The 16,063-nt window shown below is 43.1% G+C and overlaps 1 protein-coding gene and 1 long non-coding RNA gene across 4 annotated transcripts in view; one reads left to right on the plus strand and one right to left on the minus strand.

Annotated features, from left to right (window-relative positions):
- Window positions 1–2,344: 2,344 nt before the first annotated feature.
- LOC103559127 (uncharacterized) lies at window positions 2,345–10,475 on the minus strand. 3 transcript variants are annotated; one of them, XR_546905.2, is made up of 4 exons: window positions 10,360–10,475; window positions 9,852–10,025; window positions 6,850–6,991; window positions 2,345–3,915 (listed from the first exon to the last, which is right to left on the minus strand). It is a non-coding gene; the product is annotated as an uncharacterized lncRNA (long non-coding RNA). The 3 variants fall into 3 exon arrangements; XR_546904.2 differs by having other exon boundaries at window positions 10,295–10,394; XR_546903.2 differs by lacking the exon at window positions 10,360–10,475 and having other exon boundaries at window positions 9,852–10,270.
- NOTCH2 (notch receptor 2) overlaps window positions 10,312–16,063 on the plus strand; it is a 153,773-nt gene continuing 148,021 nt past the window's right edge. The window contains exon 1 of the mRNA XM_070607719.1: window positions 10,312–10,868. Within this exon, the coding sequence (XP_070463820.1) occupies window positions 10,796–10,868 (73 nt within the window). The 5' untranslated portion in view covers window positions 10,312–10,795. The remainder of the gene's footprint in view (window positions 10,869–16,063) is intronic.

Here is a 16,063-nt window from a genome sequence, read left to right on the forward strand (position 1 = left end):
TCTCTTTATGTCCTCCTCTTTGCCTGCCTGGCCACTGCTGGGTTCCACTGGATAGGCAATGAGTGCCTACTCAAATCATCACTTATTTATTGAGTGTGTACTAAGTACCCAACATTCATTCAACACATCCATATTGGTTGTCTTGAATGAGAATAACAAAAATAATAAGACAGACTCAGACTGCGCACTCCACTAGGTCCAAATATTGTAGTTACATGTGCAACTAATTGTTAAATGGTGTATATAATATGCAGAAACCAACTGTAGAGGGGCTCAGGGAAAGGCTCAACAAGGCTGAGGAAAGTTTCACAGAGGAGAAGACATTTGAGCTAGGCCTTGAGCTAGGATTCCACAGGTCAAGGGGAAGATGGAAGAGGCAGGAAGGAGGGCATGCCAGGCAAAAGAAAGTGCATGCACAGAGGTGAAGAGCACATGAGCCCACAGCATGACTGGGGACTGGCCAGTTGTCTGATGTGCCTTTGATGTAGGCTGGGCAATACGGGGACAGCTGCAGGAGAGGAGGTGAATGTGGCCAGAGTGCCAGGGGTTTTCTGTATCAGCCCGTGGAGTTTGGGTTCTAACTACAGGGAATGGGGAGCCGCTGGTAGGTTTTAAGTACAGAGCGGTAGGATTATACTTGTATTTTGGACAGTCCTCTGGGCTTCAGTGTAGTGAATGGACTGAAAGAAGGTGAGACTAGAAGCTGGGAGACCAGTTAAGACACTGTCAATTGTGTCAAATACTGAAAAATGGTCAAGGAGGATGAGAACTGAGGAGTGCATTGAATTTGGCAGTTGAAGGTCTTTGGCGACATATAAAAATAATTTCACTACAACAATTTAAGCCAAAGCCAGGTTACTAAACCAATGGTTCTCAAAGTGTGGTCTCCAGCCCAACAGCATTAGTATCACTTGAGACTTACTGGAAATGCAAATTACCAGCCTCACCCCAGACCCCACCCCAAAACTCTGGGAGTGGAGTCCAGAAATTTGTGTGTTCGTATGCCCTTTAAATAATTCAGATGCTTGCTAAAGCTTGAGAACCATTGGCCTAAACAAATCTTTCTCCATCTCTTCTCTAGCAATCCTTACTAGGAACCCAACTATTCCAATAACTGAGCTGTTTGGTATTCCCTAAATAATCACTAATATTATGGTTTCTCAGCCCTTTGTGTAAGTTGTTTCCTCTGTCAGTTGTATGCTCTCCCTGACTCAACATTGTACATATATGCAGTCTCTACCTGGCAATACTGAACTCATTGTTCAAGGCTTAACTCAAGGGCCACCTCCCTAGGAAGTCCTTCCAGTTTCCCCCAGGCAGCCTTTCAAGGATCCTTTTGCACATATTTCTATTATGACATTTATTTTACCGTGTTGCATTGTTTGGTTTACTGTCTGTCTTTCCCACTAGCTAGAAGCTCCTCAGGAGCAGGGACTGCCTTGTTCATCTCTATTTCCCCATTGTTTTCATGTAGTAGATGCTCAACAAGTGTAGTGAGAGGAAGCTGTAATGGGTTGAGGAAGCAAGAACAGAAAGGGATAAACTACTCTTTTCAGAGGTTTGAGAGTGAGAGGAAAGAGTGTAGGGAGTGACCCTACAATAGAAAGTGCATGGGTGTGTGCACACACATGTGCCTTAAGGCTGGAAGAAAATCGCCGGCTGAGGGGGTTAAGCCAGTAGAGAGGGAGAGCCGAATGACAGTGACACTGGGTACAGATGGCTAATCAATGGCAAAATGGTCTTGGAAAAAGCAGAAGAGGATGAAATCAGTGGCTAATGCGGAAGGCTTAGCATTGGAATGAAGCAACGACTCTTCTCTGAGATGTAAGGCTAGGAAGTAAAGGTGGGTACAGAAGAGATAAGTTATGAGGTTGAGGTAGAGAGGTTGGAAGAGTTCTTAGATGGCCTGCCAATACAGAAATGGGGAAGGCAAGGAAATGTTTTACAGGGGAGGTGATAATCGTGCTAGGAGATGTCTTTATTGAAGTGGGAGGTGAGGCCTTTTTCTGGCAAGGAAACAGGGAACAGAAAGAGAGAAAGAGGCCAGAGGAGAGTGGTAAAGGCTGTAAATGCCATGGAGGTGGGGGATGGGTAGTGAGGTTAGAGAGCAGTAGCAGGGGATTCTTTGGGGCTGACCCATTTCAGCTGCTGAAGGGCCCACCCATTCACCCCAGTGGCTTTGGCAGTGGAAGCAGTGTGGGTAGATTGTCTGCAGGGGCTGTCTCTGCAATGAGATGGACAACTCTGGTACAGATCTTAATACTAAGAGGGAGAGCATTCTAGCTCTATATCACCAATCCTGGAATATAATGCAGACATAACACTGTTATATATGACAACTCTGTAGCATCACAGGAAACGATTTATGATATATGAATTAGCTGAGAGAGCAGGATAAAAACTGTATGTCTTGGTTATAACTATTTGAAATGTGCATATGCAGGAACAACTGAATAAAACATATCAAAATGTTATCCATGGTGGTATTATAGGTGATTTTCCTTTAATTTTTAAGAAAATATATTTTTGTTGATAATTTCAACAAGGATGTGGCAATCAATAGAATTGGTTCTTTCCCTACCGGAATTGTCTTTTATTAGATAGACTTAGAAGAGAGTATTTCAAAATAAAAAGTTGTAGTGTGGAATCACACTGCAGAATTGTCTGACCTTCTCTCATCTAGGGTGCAGAAGCAGGGCAATGAAGTCTTGGAGTTGTCCCACAGTTGGAGGCTGATAAGGAAGAGATTGGGGATTATGCCGTGGGGGAGCACAAAGGAGGTATGCGATCAAGCCCTTATATCAACAAATTTAGGAGACCAGGCTTACAATAAATGGTTACAGGGTGACTTATTCAGTGCTCAAGTGGGAAGTCTAAACAACAAATGGGTTTGGATCTCTGAGGCAGAGACCTGTGGGCAGGCATACACGCCATGCAGAGGTCAACTGTGTGGCACTGGAGGTGGTCAGATGGACCTGGGCTGTGCCACTGCCCAGCAGCTGTGTGCTCTCGGGCAACTTGTCAGGCTTCACTTTCTCTGTCTGTGAAGTGGGAATAATAATACCTGCTCATAAGCTGGTTGGAGCATTACAAACAATATAGCAGGTCAAGAGCTTAATACAGTGCCTGGCACACAATAAGCACTCCATAAATGGTTACTGCCATTCCCATTACGAATGCAATTATTGTCATTATTATCCATAAATATTTATGATGGAGGGCACTGATTGGGACTGGGGGCACTCTGAATTCTTTGGAGAGAATTCAGGGAGGTGTCCTGAGGGCGGTTCTCTCTCAACTCTAGAACAATGCTGTGGGTTCACCCCAGGCCTTCAAGAGGGAAGAGAGAGATGTGCAAGGAGGAACTCCACATTGGTTCTTCTTTTGCTGGTGTTCATGCCACTTCCCCACTTCCAAACAGGTGCATATTACTCCAGAGCACCCTTTCACCTTCCTCTCCCAACTCTTCCGTTCTGTTTTTCTTCTCCTCAACCCTTCTTACTTCTCTTTTCTCCTCAAAACCCCAAGTGGTGGATGAGTAAGGAAGTATACTACTTTTTGCATGTTCCAAGTTTGCCTTTTAGAAACTTGAAAGCTGTCTCCTAATTCCAGCACTAGGAGTTTACATAAGTCATTCTGTGTTCATCCTACCCATTCCTTCACTTACTTAAAAATATCTATACCCACAACAAATGATAGTCCTCAGTAGACAGGCAAGTATTCTAGACCATAAGAGTTCAATTAAGGAAGGCTCTTTTGAGGTGACTATAAATTACAAAAGAAACTCGCAGAGGCGTGAACTGTCCACAGGGCTCTTCTTGGCAACGAAGTGTACTTTCCTGGACACAGATGTAGATCTTCATGTCAGAAACATTCTCTGTCTTGCTCGCATCTGTTCTTCTTTTACTGCTTCAGCTTTTAGTATGTGTGATAAGAGGGAAAGAGTTCAAATGTTTGAAAGAAAAATGATTAGATCAGTGGTCTGAGCAAGAGAACAGAGCAGTCATATTACATTACTCTTAACAGAAATCAGAATGATTAAAAACAAAAATAAGTTGATATCCAGATCAGGTACAACCACCACTCGCCTGCTGAATTCCAATTTCACATTCCATTCCACAATGATGAATAATAATGATCCACTTTCAGCTTTGTTGGAAACCCCATTTGTATATTTACAAGGTCTTTACTTTCAGCAACAGATGCTTGCTCTGAGCCTAGCAATTACCACCTCTGTCTCTGCACACATTAGCACACATACACACCACTGATTTGTACTTTCCTATAAAATTACTCTTTCCCTTTTTAATTAGAATGTTTTCAGAGGCAAACCCTCTCGTTAAGGCCATGTACGCTTCCATTATAAATACCTGTTGCCAGCCATTAATTATCTCCTGATGAATTACTTTAGAAGATTTTTTTACACTTACTTTTAAAAATGGGATTTCTTTTCCTTTCTTTTTGATGCCCCCATCCTCCTAGTTAGTTAACCATTTTGAATTCCACATATAAGAAAACGTTCTCTTTTCTTCTGCTTCAGGAGACTTAGATGTGATCTGCACCCAGACAGCATGCAGATTTTTCCATACTTTAAGGTGGAAACTTTCTGTATGCCTGGACCTCACTGCTCAAGAATTTCTTGGCTAATTGTGAGGGAATAATATAAGAATGTTGAGTAGAAACAATTGAATAGTCCCTGAGAACAAACACCTTAACATTTCACAAATATCCAGAGATGTATAACCACTTGAGTGGCTGAAGCACTGTGACTCATCCAATAATACTGTGGTTTGATAATTACACAGTTGTGGATTTATGCTACTCTTGAATTAGGGAGATGTCCTGGTGCATACAGGTCAACTCTTTTTTTACATCATTACATCTATAAAGTGTACCCTCACTTAGGAGTTGAAGTGTAATATCTCCCTGCATAAAATACCTAAAAGAAATTTTTAGTCAGGTAGTGCTAAAGTGACCATTCCTGTACTAACTTTTCCTGCTTATCTCATGGATAGCAGAGAATTTTGGATTCGTAGTTAAGTTTTATATGTACCATTCATCACATGGTACATGCATGCTAGGAAGAGTTAATTGTACAAAGACAATCTGAAACTTTCTTCTCCTTGATATCAATTGAATTGAAATAATCACATTCTTAAAAGGACAAAAATATGTCAAGAAGCCAAAATTACAATTTCTTGTATTACATATTTGGGTCTAGGCTCAGTTGAAGGGTCTGATTGGCTCCTAATTCTCAGAGCTAGTTTGGATCTTGAGATTAACTCCTGCCTCCTAGAACTTGTTCTCTGTTTGGCTGAAACTGGTGGACCTCTCAGAATGTGTATCTTTACTGGGCACTTACTCTATGTAAGACAAAGACCCAACTACCATGGTGTTTACAGACATGAATAAAAGAAGGTTCTTGTGTTCACACTGTACAGTCCAATTGTATAGGCCACCTCTGTTCATTTGTATCTTGCAGGCTGTGTACAGGACAAAACGAAAGTGGCCTTAGAATTAATCACAGCACTCTCTACTTTTCCACAGCCCCGTGCTTTATCTCTGTTGTAGTTATGTTGTTTGTATGTTGTCCTCACTCAGTGCCCTGTGATCTCCAGAGAACAGGGGCTGGATATGATTCATGTTTGTACTGCCAGAGTCAAGAATGTGCTTTGTAGAGGGTAGGCTCTCAAAAAATGCTTTTAAATAAAAGAATGCACTTGCTTGCTTAGGTTTCCTAATTACAGTGGGTCAGATTGTTCTGTACCAATATGGAAGTGATAAGAAGCTAGTGGACCTCTGCCCAGAGGTCCCAACACTAAATACTGTCTTGGATATGCTTCACAGTGTTGCAGGAAGGGACAGTGGAATGAGACTGAATAAGAAATCAGAAACAGTGGGGTTCTGTCTCAACTCTGTCACAAAGGAGTTATTTAACCTTGGGCAAGACACTTAAACTCTATCTCAGTTTCTCCATCTGTGAAATGGGAATAATAATGACTGGGTTGGCTATTTCCCACGATTGCTTTGAGGATCAAATCAGATAATATACTTAAAAGTGGCTTGGAAAGCCTGAAGCACTTCACAAATGCAAGGCATTATTTTGAAAGAAATCTTCCCTTTAATTCCTGCTTCCACAAACACTTTATCACACAACCCTAGGTTCCTGGGTTGTGTTGTAAGATGTGTGGAGTAGCTTGATATGTCAACCTTTCCTTAATATGGACCCCAGAATCTTTTCTTCAGCACTGATAGTGTTTAAATGATTCAGGCTTGGAAACACCTCGATTTTCTCTCAATCTTGCGTCTCTCTCCAATTCATGTAGATATATATGCCCCTCCCTCAACATTTATTTAATGTTACACATTGAGCACATATGTGTACTAACTACTGTGCTAGGAACTGGGGCAAAATAGACAAATGACACAGGATCTCTGCCCTTGTGGGGTTTTTTCAGCTTATTGGATCTGAGAGAACAGACATGAGAACAAGTAAGTGCCTAATTCTGCATTTGTTTCAGGAGGCAATTTTACATGTGAGTTTTAATTATTAAAGACATATACATACATATGTATATACATACGTATATACATATATATTTAGTTTTGACTAAAACGAAAACTAGAATTGGCCCTTAGACTGTTAATCATCTGTAAATTTTTATTTGGTCTTGGAGACTGAGATTTTTCTTTCAGATGAAAGTTTGTGGGATCCTATTTTTCTTTGTATCAGTGAAGCTATGGAACTTTAAGGAATAGCAATAGCTATGATTAATTATAGGATCACCTGAATGTTTTCCTGCCAATTTCTCCTACAAAGTAGGATTTGCTTTGACTAGAAGCACTCACCTTGGGGAAGACCATGCTCCAATTCAACTGAGAAATTAATGTGCTGAGCACATTTGGGGCTGACATCTCCAGGCAGATCCTTGCCTTCATATCCTCAGCTGCTACTCAAGTTTTGAGACACCATCACAAGACCCCTTGGCTTCTGAGAGGGATGAGAGAAATGGTCACCTAAATGCACACACTGGAATTTAGGCTTAGCTTTGGGGAGAGGCCAATAGCAGAAAGCATATTTCAGTACAGTTCAGTCAGTCTACTCCTGGCTTTCCCTGAAGCAGTCAACAGCTGCTGCTGCTCCTCCTGAACATCATTTTCCCCTTCCAGAGACTTTGATATCTTGCCTGCTTAAATACTCTACCAAACCTCCTTTCCCTTCTCCTATATTTCCTATATCTGGGAATAGCTCATTATGCCTCAAGATACTGAGGTCATTGCTTATTCCTTGATCTACTGTTCCTCTTTCATCTAAGCAGTTATTAGTCTTAGGAGCCAATGCCCATCTTTTCTGCATTCCCACAGGCCCTGCCTAAGTTCTTGTCTTCCCGCTTTAGGTAACAGGCTCTGGTTTCTATTGTTTACCTGCCTCTATACTTGTTCCCTGTGCCTCAAATAGCCTTAGACCTCTAAACATGAGAAATCTCTTCTTTGCTTGCTTAATCTTTGGTCCTCCAAGTCTTAGTCTGGCTGCTGAGGTGTTCCTGGAAGCCTACCCTGACTGGACTACCCAGTTCCTCAGCTGTGAACCCGCAACACTCTACTTGTCATACTGATCTTAACTGTTGATTACTTGTCTCTCTTTCTCTCTCAACTCCTCACACAGGATCTCGCCCATGGTAAATATTCACCAAAATGCTTGTTGATAGGTTGGACTTCTTGTTCTCATCTCTCAGTTTTTGCCAATTCTACTTCTTCCCTTGATTTTCAGCTCCCTTTTTGTTTTGTTTTGTTTTTACCAATTTATATCCATAGCTTCCTCCGAAACACGTCTTTTAAAACAATTCTTTGGTCATAGCCTTCTACTTTCACTCATAACATTTATTCTTTATTCCTCTTGTCCTTATGGAAATGTATGCAATAAATTTAACATTGTAACAAAACCAAAAAAAAGTTAGATGTGATCATAATAACTGCTTTCCTTAAAACAGTCACCTTCAGAAACTGCACACCTGTTTTGATAATGTTGGCATAGCCCCAGTCATTTCTAGAACTGCTCTTTGGGAATGATTACTCCTACATTCTTCTGAATAGACTTTAACAGTGACAAATCTAACTTTTGCAAGTGATTTTTAAAATTTATATATAGCCAAGTCACCATGAGCTATATTTAGTGAGTAAAGAGAATGATCAAGCTGTTAACTCTATGGGTCCACAACTAAAAAGTAATGTTATTATCTTTCTCTGAACGTATTTGCACAAGGGAAATTCCAAAACTATCTTGACTAATTATGTTATTTTTGAAGAGTTTCTAGCATCCCAAGGTGACTACTTTCAATAATAGTACTTGCTTAGCTATTATAAAGTGCTTATTAAAATCCAGTGTTGCAACTTCATAAGCCAGTGATCATACTGACTTGCACCTGTTTACTGTTGTTTTACATTCTAGTTCAATAGCTATTATGTGATAGACGCTGGGAATGAATAAGGCCATGGTCCTTGCCCATAAGGACCTCCTAATCTAGTTGAGAAGATGAAAATATAAGGAGTCCTGTGTGAAAAATAGATATCAGTGTAAGATAAAGAAGCAGTACAGCCAAGAGACTGTCTGTGAGGGGAAGGAATTTGCAAAGCCTTCTCAGGACTGAAGGATGAATGATGATTAGAAGTTCAACAAGAGGAGGAGGGAAGGGGACTACAAGAGTCATTCTAAGCCAGGGGAACAGAAGGTACAGAGACTGAAACAAGAAGATGTTTGGGGGAATCTCAAGTCATTCAATACCGTTATTGTGTAAAGTTCACAGTGGGGGCAGAGAGGACAAGAGATGGGGCCCAATGAAGTAAAGGCCTTGTATTTACCGTTTTTTAGAAGTTTGGACTTTATCCTATAGGAGCCAGGGAGAGGCTCTGTGGGTAGGATTTCCCTCCCCAAAAGGACTATAAACTCCCACATCCAATTAGTCACATGGGTTTGCCCCTCCCCCCACTCTCTTTTTTTTCTTTCAAGATTGTCTCAGATCCATCTCTTCCTTTCCACTCTGACATTTACCTCATTAGTTCAGCCCTTCATCACCCATGCCTGGTCTGTTTCACCAACTCCTGACTGGCCCTTGGACTCCAGTTCATCTTTTGCTCCTGACAATCAATTTTGCACAGGATTATCAGAGCAACCTTCCTTTCCATCAAGTCTCACTCCTGTTCAAAAACCTTCAATGGTTTTCCGTGACCTAAGAGAGAACTGCCCCTCCCCCTTTTCAGCTTGTCATTCAAGGTCCTGCATAATCTGGTCCCAACACTCTTTCCCTCCTTGACTCCTGTCACTGCTCATAGTGCCAGAACTCATCTACTCATTCCCTGATCTGTACCTTTGCTTTTACAGTGGCTCTCACCTGGAATGCTACACCCACACAAACTTTTTTTTTTGCCGTTTATTTCTTTTCTTACAAATAGCAAGCCCATTTGTACCCATGTATGATCACATCCCCCGGGTCCTGCCTTGAAAGTGACCATTATTTCAGTTATATTCTATGACTATATACTGTATGGCATGCATCCATAAATCATATATAGTATTATTTTGAAAAAATTTAAACATACATAAATGATATACTTTATATCTCCTTCAGCAATTAATTTTTCACTATCATTTTATTTTTAAGATTCATCCCTATTGATATATGTGAATATAGTATTTTCAGTTGCTGTACTGCATTTCAGTTTATAAGTATACCATTATTCATCCATTCCTCTATGGGTGGGCATTTAGGTTGTTTCCAATTTTTGGCTATTACAGAAAATGTTACAATGAATATCCTTAGCTGGTCTCCTTGTCCTACACAAATTTTACTAACCTTTCAAGATCCTGCTCTCATCCCAGCTCCTCCGTGAAAGCCTTCTCTGAATTCACCGGCCCGCAGCAGCAAAGTCCTGGTGCTCAAAAGTAGCTTGCGCATCATGCGTCTTTGGTATCATTTCATCGTGCCAAGCACAACGCTTCCCAAAATAAGGCGCTTAAGAAATAGTTGCTAAACGAATGAATGAAAGAATGAATGAATGGTACAGCACAGCCCAGTTGATGGCTCTGTTCATTTTAAACGTCTTTGGCGCCTTAGCCCCTATTTCCTTCTTTGACAGCACTGGTCCTTCTCTACTGCCTTCCTCTAGCTAGCTCGAGAGTGTGTGGACGCGTGGGTGTGCGGGGCGAGACCTATCTCACTGGATGAGGGCTGTCTCTCCCTGCAAGTTCACGATCTCGGCAATCCTAGTGTATGAAGCTCAGAGTCCTAACACCCACCCCCTTCACCAGAGACCGGCCCAGCGAGGCGCTCCAGCGCCGACTGAGTTAAGGCGCGTCCGTACCCAACGCGGCTTGGAGAAGGCTGGAGTGGGTGTCTGAGGACCGTAGTAGATCCCTCCGCGCGCAGCTCGGGCCGGCGCTTCTTCCTGCGGGAAACCCCTGGGTGCCGAAGGCGGCGGGGCCCGGCTAGGGCGACAGGGGGGCGGGGTTTGCAGAGGGAGGAGGCGGGCGAGGCGGAAGGACACACGAGGCTGCTTCGCTGCACACCCGAGAAAGTTTCGGCAAAACTTCGGGCGGCGGCTGAGGCGGCGGCCCAGGAGTTGCGGCCTTGGGGTACAGGGAGTGGAGGCATTGAAGCTGAGCTTCGGGGCGCAGCGCGAGGCCGTGAGCCGCAAAAGCAGGAGCAGGGGAGGAGAAAGTGGGGGCTTCTCTGTCGGGACCCCCTTCCCATGTGGATCTGCCCAGGCGGCGGCGGCGGAGGAGGAGGCGACCGAGAAGATGCCCGCCCTGCGCCCGGCTCAGCTGTGGGCGCTGCTGGCGCTCTGGCTGTGCCGCGCGGCCCCCGCCCGTGGTGAGTACCGCGCCGAGGGCTGCTGTCCCCCGTGCCCAGGCCCGCGCACCCAGCCCCCGCGCCCCGCCGCCCCCGCCCGGCCCGGCCGGCCACCTGGGGCGACCATTCCCCTCCTTGCGTCCTCCTCTCTGGGATAAGGCCGGGCTCGGCCGTCGGCGCGGAGCGAGGCCACTTGGTTCCCGAAAGTTTGCACATCGTCGGGGCCCCCTCCCCGGGAGCGCCTCCTCCCCTCGCTCCCCGCTGCCTCCGGCTCCCCTCGCGGGTGGCCCCACACACGCCTCCTCGGCCGGAGGAAGGCCGGGCAGCAAGTCTCAGAAACCCCCTTTCTCGAGCGCTTCAATTCGGGGAGTTGGGCAGTCTTGCCCTTTTGGTTCCGCGTTTCCTGGGGTTGAGGGAGAGCCGGGGGCGGGCTGCCCGAGACGAGCCCTCGCCGGCCGCGGACCGCAGATGGGCTGAGCGAAGGAATGCCAGATTCTGGCGAGGAGCGAGCGGGGGCAGGGCCTCCGAGGCCAACGGCTTGCACCTTCACAGCCTGCCTTCGCTTCGCCAAAGGGAGGCACACAATCTGGGTGGGTGGGTGGGTTTGGTTTGGATGGGGACAGGGTTTTGCGATGCGTCTGAATTCTGACACTCCGAATCCATGGTCCCGATAAATCCGGTCTGTTTGGCTCGAGTCTTGGAAAGGTGGAAGCAGGAGCAGAAGGAAAACTGGTGTGGCTGCATGGTGAGCCATATGATTTAAAAATCTCAACTGCTGTTATTCTTTCCGAGGCGCGGACCTCGGGCGCTGTTTCAGAGTCTGTGTCCAGCCCCAGGAATGTGGTGTGACGATCACCAACTCCTCCAACCTGGCTGCGGCATTTGCTGCTCTTTTGGCATGGTTGGGGGTGGGGCACGGGCGGGTGAGGAAAAGTGGATACGTTAATTCAAAGTGCTTCCTTAGAAAGCCTCTTTATGGTTGGATATTTGCAACAGCCTTTCTTAACACGGTTGGACCAAGGAAAGGAAATCGAATCATATGTTACCCATCCCACTCGCACTCTTGGATTCCAGATTTCTTCAGGCTGTTTAGTGGAAAGAGCTGGGGCTTTGGAGCCCTGCTCTGTAATCCTGGGTTCAAGTCCAGCTATGCTGTATGAACTCACCAATAAAATGGGAATAAAATTAGCCAGCTAATAGGATTAATTAAGAGAATGTGTATTAAACCCATGGCAGTCAAAAGGTAGAAAGTCCTCTCAGGGCAGGGCTGGTTTTTATTTTTTCCCAACTCTGCTTCCAGTGGGATGGTCGCTTGTGCATGTTTGTTGAAATTGAAAGGGGTCCCTTCTTTTCCTAGCCTAATCTGAAGGAAAATTTTTACTTTTATCAAAAAACTAGTATATGAGCTGTGTCTCTTTGTAAAGAAAAGGTTAAGAAGATGAGGAGCTTCAGAAAAATTTGCTGTTTGTTCATTGTTAACAGGCAGTCGACATGCCAATCACAGATGTTTAAAAGAGAACAAGGTTATTTATTACAGGGCTGGATTCGGCATCAACCACATTCTTCTTGGGAAGTTCAAATTCTTCACACCTCTAGGTCCCTAAGAATTTCAGAAGTGGACCATGAGGCTGTGTGATGATGAACAAAAACTGTTGTTTCGGAAGAGTTTGACAAAGCATGTAGATTGGCATTTTTGCATTTCTTTTTTGTTTGAGTGGGAACTTTAGTATAAGTGTAGATTTAGGATAGAGAGGAGTATAAACAATGGGCTAGTCTGAGGGTTACAATCCTTGGTCTTCCATTAACTTGTTTTAGTAAATAATGTAATCTTCATGATCTGTTGTCTCCTCACCTATAAAATAGAACTCAAGAAATAACCTTCTTTAGAGAGCTGGAAGGAATAATATGATTGCAAAATTAAGTGTTAAATGATAAGACTGGTGTCAGAAGTAGGATACTCTGACACACAGGGCTTCTCATTCTAGGCCCTCACTACAGAGAATGACACCCTCTTTTATACTTCTGCACTGAGCAGGTATTGCTATTACTAGCTGCCTTTCAGGTGGAAAAGTGAGTGTTAGTCAATTAGCTGAAAGGACAAGATTTGATATTTTAATTTTTAAAAAATCGACAGGTATTCTTCAGATACTAAGCTACTGCACTATAAGAGGTTAAAAAACATTTCTCAGTACAAATCTTAAAACTTTTCAGAGTCTAGCAGTGAAGGCTTCTTGAATCTTCTCAGCTTATCAGCATTGTGTTTTGCCGAGGTACCAATTATAACACTCTTCCAAACTTTTGAGTGTTCCTGTATTTGGCTTGTGGCCAGTCGTTAATTTAAACATCACTGAGTTCCTAAGGCAAGGAGCTGTCAACCCCTCTGTCTGATTGTCTAAACAGCTATCCAAGACCACCCCTTGCTCCTTGTTTACTTTTGCTTTGCCATGGGCAGTGACTCCCTGGTTTTTCTGCCTGCTAGATAACTTCTCAGCTGAATTCTTCTCTTGCTTTTTAAAAAATCACAAAGAGCGATTGTTTTTTTTCTTTCAGATGGAGATGAAATGTACCCTAAAACTACTTTCCTTTTCTCTTTCTTCTTGTTCTTTCTTTATTATTACTCGTTTTTTGGAAGGGAGGAGGAAGGCGAGTGATTATTTCTGGTCTCTTTTCCTCTTCCTGATGTTTTGGTTTTTAAAAGTATTTACCCACATCTCCTTGGCGTCTCTCTGCGCCAGTCCCCCTCCACTGCCTCTTCTGTAGACTGGTTACGACGTAGAGGAGTAACTTTGGGTTCACCTGAACTGTAGTTGCTGACTTCAGGACCTTTAGAAAATGTTTAAATTCAGTGGGATATGCTTGGATGCTTCAGAGCAGCCTTATAATACATTTTAAAAATATCACACCCACAGCAATTCTATTTTGCCCACAAAATTTGCATTGATCTAGTTCCCACTCTCTGATGCAATTCCTAGTAGTCCCCCTCCTTACCCTGTCCTCTGTGATAGAACAAAGCTCCACGGTCTGGCTGCTTCAGAATCTGCCCAGATGATTCTTAGGCTCAGCACCCAGGGATTCTGATATAATAGGTCTGAGAGTCTGCATTTTCCAAGATTTATAGGTTCTGATACAGCGCATTGATTGGAACCCATGATGGTTCATTATTGTGCCTTCAGGTGTGTATGTGGAGTGTTTCCTTCTTAATTTGAATGATTTCCAGAATGAACCTAACCTTAGTCAGACATTCCAATGTTTAACCTTCTGACTCTGAAAGATTTTGTAAATTGCTGACATAAAAGCTGTAGAGTGTAATGCCATTTCTTCTTGTTCATCTGGGCTAGTGGGTTCCAATTGTCTCTTTAGAAGGGCTTTGTGTATTTGAATGATATTATTATAAACTACCCCCCCCCCCCCGCTGCCCCACTTCTTCTCTGTTATCTCTTTTTCCTCAAGCTCATTCATCTATATCATTTTGGACCTTTTATCTGTTGGTCCTTAATGATTTTAGAGTAAAAAATTCTAAGCAGTGATTTGAATGAGAATATAATAAGAGATTTTACATTATCCTTACATTGTGTTTACACTTGTTATTTAAGTGCTTCCTTTCTGGACATCTCTAACTAATGCAACTTGAACCTTTCAGTTTCCTCCCACCCTTTCCTGATTCTCTTCTTTTCTTCTTCCCGTCCTTTGCAAATGACTTCAAACCAAAAGGTTTTCTTTTCTTCTGTTTTTATCTCTTTATTGGTACACCATATGTCTAATATTTTGGAAAGATCACTGTCTAGGAGCCAGAAGACCAGAATTCTCCTTCAGGTCTGTAATTAATTAGTCTTCTGATCTTGGGGGAGGGCAGTTTTGGTCCTCCATTTGCTCAGGTATGTTGTCCATAGTTTTTGAGCCAGTTACAGAGTTGAGACTGGAATCTCTCTCTCCTGGTCTTCAGTCCAATGCCTTGGCCACTCTCCACACCACTTCTGTCTCTTGCACAAATGAGCTCATGTACATAAAAGCACTCAGAATATCCTCAAGTGCTTATTGTTCATGTGTACTTGTTGACGAAAAGAACTCTTTTTCATTTATGTGTTTATTCTAATGTTCCCACCCCTACCCTTATACCTAGCACAGTGCCTTGACGTCTAATAGGCACTCAATAAATATTTGTTCATTTGAACAATTACTTTTAGTCATTTTCTTATTCTGGCTACTGTGGTACTCCAAGACAGTTTTTTAAAAAATAGTATTTGTAAAAGTCATTGCTTACCTTACATTTGGGGAAAAGACAAATTTTTCCCTTCCCCGGATGTTTTATTTAAACTTGCCATTTTGAATTTCTGTGTGTGTGGTTTCTTCTCTCTCTCTCTTTTTGTTCTGATCACTTCTGCAATTCATAAAGGTCACTTTGACTTTGGAATTTAACCTCAAAGGCGCTGGCACCCACCCCCTGCCTCTCACCTGAGTTGCTACTACTGCTTTCTGTATTAGTATATTACTAGGCCAGCAATTTCTATTATTTTGTTCAGAGTTGCCACATTTTATTGTAATTTGGTCATTTTGGGGTCTACTGGAATACTATTTTTAAAATTACAGTTAACTAAGTTTATGTTTGTTAGATGATTTTTTTTTGAGATTTTTTTCATTGTGAGCTCGATATGGCAGACTTGTACTGGACTAAGAGGATATGTACATTTAGTAAAGTTTATTTGTTTTCTTTCCCATCAAGAGAGCTCCCTGAAAACCACTACCATTGACAAACTCCAAAGGTGGGATATGATAAATTTTTGAGAGAACCATATAGTGTGTGAGCTGTCTCCCCTACAGGATTTGCTTCTTGAGTTCAGGGACTATCTCACGTGTATTTCTTCTCTGACCTACAAAACTTGTCTAGCATATGCCCAACATGCAGAGTCAGCTGAGCAGCAGGCTTGGTCACAGTATCTGTGACTCCTGGTCTGTCCTCCCCACCTCTGGAACGTTCTGGAGGAGAGGCTGGTGGTGAGTCAGAGGTGTGTCTTTGTGCTCCTTTCTCCTTTGAAGAGAAAAGATCAGTTGAAAGCTGACCCCACCTACAGGCTTTTATTCTATCTCTTTTTGTTAATTAGTGAGTAGCTGAAATTTTCCTCTTTGTTGACTTACCTGCTGGCAGGAACTTTAAAATTCATCTAGTTCTTCTGTCCATCCCGTGCTGGATCTGTTCCTCTTACAACATCCTGGTCAAG

The sequence above is a fragment of the Equus przewalskii genome, unplaced genomic scaffold (genome assembly GCF_037783145.1).
Source record: "Equus przewalskii isolate Varuska unplaced genomic scaffold, EquPr2 ChrUn-13, whole genome shotgun sequence".
In the NCBI taxonomy this organism is placed as follows: domain Eukaryota; kingdom Metazoa; phylum Chordata; class Mammalia; order Perissodactyla; family Equidae; genus Equus; species Equus przewalskii.